At 58.1% G+C, this 3,836-nt stretch overlaps 1 protein-coding gene across 1 annotated transcript in view; it reads left to right on the top strand.

Annotated features, from left to right (window-relative positions):
- Positions 1–3,836, top strand: part of COL26A1 (collagen type XXVI alpha 1 chain) — a 206,514-nt gene that overhangs the window by 197,042 nt on the left and 5,636 nt on the right. Inside the window, exon 9 of the mRNA XM_019646827.1 lies at positions 106–158. Coding sequence (XP_019502372.1) covers positions 106–158 — 53 coding nt within the window. The remainder of the gene's footprint in view (positions 1–105; positions 159–3,836) is intronic.

Raw genomic sequence — 3,836 nt, 5'->3', positions numbered from 1 at the left:
CAGGGCAGGGGCTGGGGTGGGAGGGTGGGAGTGCCCCTTTCCAGAGCTGATGGGGGGTGAGGGGCTTCACTGGCCCCAGGTGACCATCTGTCACTCTGCTGACAGGTCCCCCCGGACCACATGGTCCCCCAGGACCCCCAGGTGCACCTGGATCCCAGGTAAGGCCTCTCCCATTTCTGTTGGGGGAGGGGACATTGGCTCCCTGGGAAAGGAAGAGCCAGGCTTGTTGCCTGCAGAAAGGAATTAGCCCATCTGGCCCCACCCCACCTGGGCCCAGGTGGGACCCAGGGGCAGGTAGTCATGGGACTCTTGTTTTACTAACAGCAGCATCCTTTGCTGCTTATTTCCTCAATGCCAGGCAGGAGTTAGCATCATGCCTGTTGCATAGATGTGCTGAGACCCAGAGGGGCCAGCGTCACAGAATGTTCACCTCAGCTTGTTATCCCTCCTCCCCAGAAATCGCCTATGTGGGAGGGGGCACCCCAAACCATGACTGGGTGGCCCCAGCCCTAGCTTGCTATGCCTTTCCAGCTGTATAACCTTGGGCTAAAAGGCAGCCTGTCAGGCTCTGGCTTCCTTGACTGCTGAGATGCGGGTACAGGGCCTCCCTTGTAGATTGTTACTGGAAGCAAAAGACAAATAAAATGCCAGGTGGAAGCGCTTCGTGCTGAAGGAACCCAGGGACCTGGCAGAAATCACACTGTGGAGGGAGAAGGGCCCAGGATGCCTGGTGGAGGCAGAAAGGGCGGGTTTGGGAATGTCCTCCCTCACAGAGCTCCCTACAGCCCCCATCCTGGACCTCATCCAGACCAAGGGCTCTGCTGCCCCGGAGCTCGGCTCTGGGGCAGAGGTGCTAAGAAGTGGCCCCACACTATAAGAGGTGTGGATCCAGGCCTTGGCCCTGTGGGCACTGGGACCTGGGGAGCCCCACACGTTCATTCATCCCTTTAGTCACTTGACAAATATTCCTCAAGTTCTGGGAGGGTGCTAGCCTCCCATCTGACCACAGTCGGGACCAGGGGCCACAGTCCAGCTCCCTAAAGCGTACATTCTAGACATTAAAGAACTGGTGTCCCCTGACTGGTTTGCTCCCTGGTGTCCCCACTGTGTGTTTCCACAGTAGGAGAATGCAGCATGGAGGAAGAGGGCCAGCTGGCGCACAGGCCATGGGGAAGGGTGGACAGCAGCTCTGACCAGGGACATGCCACACATAGCATAGGGCAGAGCAAGAGTGGATGTGGTACGGACCAGGCTGGCAGGCAGGGCCTGGGCTGGGGCAGGGGCTACAGAGGGGGTGGGGGGGGCCCCAGGTCTGATCTGCTCCTGAGTCAGGTGGGGTGGGCCAGGTATGCCGAAAGTCTAGGCCCCCCAGGGTTACCCTCCTGTCCTCTCAAGCCCCCAGCTACAGGCCCTGGAGAGAGGAATTGGGAGACAGGTGAGAGAATGACCGTGACCAAGAGGACTGTGGTGAAGGACGAAGAGGCCCAGGGAACCTAGGAAGTGGCTGGGGGAGAAGCCTGGCTGAGCTCCATACCCTCAGCAGCTCTGTGCGGGGTCCCCTCCAGCTGCCCCCGCCCACAGCCACAGGCACGGTCAGGACGGGTGTTCCCAGCCCTTCCCCTACTTGCTCATGTCCACTGCTTTCAGGAATCCCATCATTGAATCCCAGCAGCGACGGGAAGTGGAGGCTCAGAGAGTTTCTGTCACTTGCGGGAGTCACACAGCAGGGTAGCAGAGCTGGGGTCCTGGCTAGGCCAGGATGACTCCAGGCCCCCCTCAGGCTTTCCCCAGCTGCCTCCGGCCCTTGCCAAGCTTGCAGGGGGTGCTTTGGGGCAGCCTGATCTTGCCAGTCTATTTTCAGGGTCTTCCAGTCCCTTGAGGGCAGATCCCCAAGTGGCTGTGTAGACCATGTCCTTGTAGGGACCCCAGTCTGCAAGATTCCAAGGAGGTGCAAGGGGTCCGAGCCTGAGCTGCTCATCCAGCCCCCCTCGAGAGGGTATGACCAGGTATCAGCATGAAGGATGTTTGGGCTGCTGGCATCTTGACCCCTTAGGTCCTTACTGTGGTTTATCCCTAAGGCCGGGGACCTATGGCCAGGGCTGGGATACCAGAGGGCACCAAGCCTGTCCCTGGCTCTCCAGGGCCCCAGTGGACAGGCCCCGAAGAGCCCCTTCCAAGACCCACTGCCCTGCCAGGGCCTGTCCAGGACCCCACATGGCAGGGATGGAGATAGATGCCAAGGTTAGCCCACTGACAATGTCCGAATGGCCACCAGCCTCCTCTGCTCACCACAGAGGGGCCAGACTGTGGCTTCACTGTGGACGGTGGGGCCAGCCTGATGACCCAGTCATTGTCTCCTTCCCTTGCCCAGGAGTCAAGGCCTCTGGGATTTGGAGGCTCCTCCCAGGCATGGGTCAGATAGAAGTGAGAAGGGATAATGATGGGGGACCAGGTGGCCCCTACTCTCGCCTCTGATTGGGACAGACTGGGGTTTGAACCCTCGCTCTGCCAGTTTCTAGCTGGTGATCCTGAGCAAGTCACTGACCCCTCTGGGCCTCAGTTTCCCCATCTGTGAAATGGGGATGAAAACCCCTCCTAGGCAGGTGAGGAATCAAAGGGGTAATAGACAGAAAATGCATGACCCTGAGGAGACCCTTAATAAATGCTATTCATGAACCAGACATCTCCTGGGTCCTCACTTGTGACATTGTACTGGGCACAAGGACAAGGACATGGGGACCCCTGCCCTCTGGTAGTTGATAGTCTAATGAGGGAGGCAGACAATGAAAAGGAAGTGTCATGGAAGAACTAAATGAGGTGATGTGACAGTAACTGGAAAAGGGCCTATTGCGACAGGAGGGGAATGACAGATGTGAGGAGGTGACACTTTGGCTGAAACCTGAGGGACCAGAAGAGCAGCCATGAAAGATGCCGAGAAAGGGCAGTCCAAGTAGAAGAAGCGTGAAGCCTGTGAGGCAGGGAGGAGGCTGGAACGTGCTGGGCAAAGACGAGTGTGGTCTGAGACGAGGCAGAGTGGGCAGGTCCTTATCTGCAGGGCTGAAGTGAGGGAGGCTGAGTGTCAGGGAGGAGAAGCCATAATCTGATTTATATCTTTAAAAGGCCCCTTGGTTATTGTATGGGGCATGAAAGGCAGGGCTGGGGGCACAGGGAGTGGAGCAGGGAGATCAGGGAGGGGGCCGCAGCAGCGCAGAGGGGGAGACTTGAAGGCAATTTGCATTAAGGTGGTAGCAGTGGAAGTGGCCAAGTGAACGGACATATTTAGCAAGTGGACCTGACAGGTCTGGCTGATTGAATAAATTTGGTGAGTGAGGGAAGGAAAGGGAAGGTGAACTAGGTGTGTGCGGAGCTGCTGGGAGGACCATGGAGACATTGCCCAAGAAGGGTGACTGTGAGGTGGGGGCAGGTATAAAAACCAGGAGTTCACTTTGGGGAGGTGGAATGGGGCGCCTCCTGGTCGGCCTGGTGGGGATGTTGGAGGACGGCTGAACAGCTGGGTCTGGGGTTCTGGGGAGCCGTCCGCTGGGCACCAGGTCTGATGGGGGTCCTCGTGTGGGACTCTTGCGGTCACCACTGCTGTCACTCAGCCTTACATGGGGGAAAGGGATGCGTGCTTTTCCATCCATTTCCCTTTTCCCTGTGATGGGGCATTGCCCCATTTTGCAGGTGAAAAGACCGAGGGCTCAGCTGAGGCTCGCTGAGGAGCCAATGCAGGGTGGCTCCAAGACCTGGGAGACCCCCAAGTATGACCTTCTAATTTCCTCCACACCATCATCCTCCCTCCTATATTTTTCAGATCCAGAGCCCTGTGCGGGGGG

Source organism: Hipposideros armiger, unplaced genomic scaffold (assembly GCF_001890085.2).
Source record: "Hipposideros armiger isolate ML-2016 unplaced genomic scaffold, ASM189008v1 scaffold_107, whole genome shotgun sequence".
Lineage (NCBI taxonomy): Eukaryota > Metazoa > Chordata > Mammalia > Chiroptera > Hipposideridae > Hipposideros > Hipposideros armiger.
The sequence above is the reverse complement of the archived record's forward strand: the minus strand, read 5'-3'. Positions and strand labels throughout refer to the sequence as shown.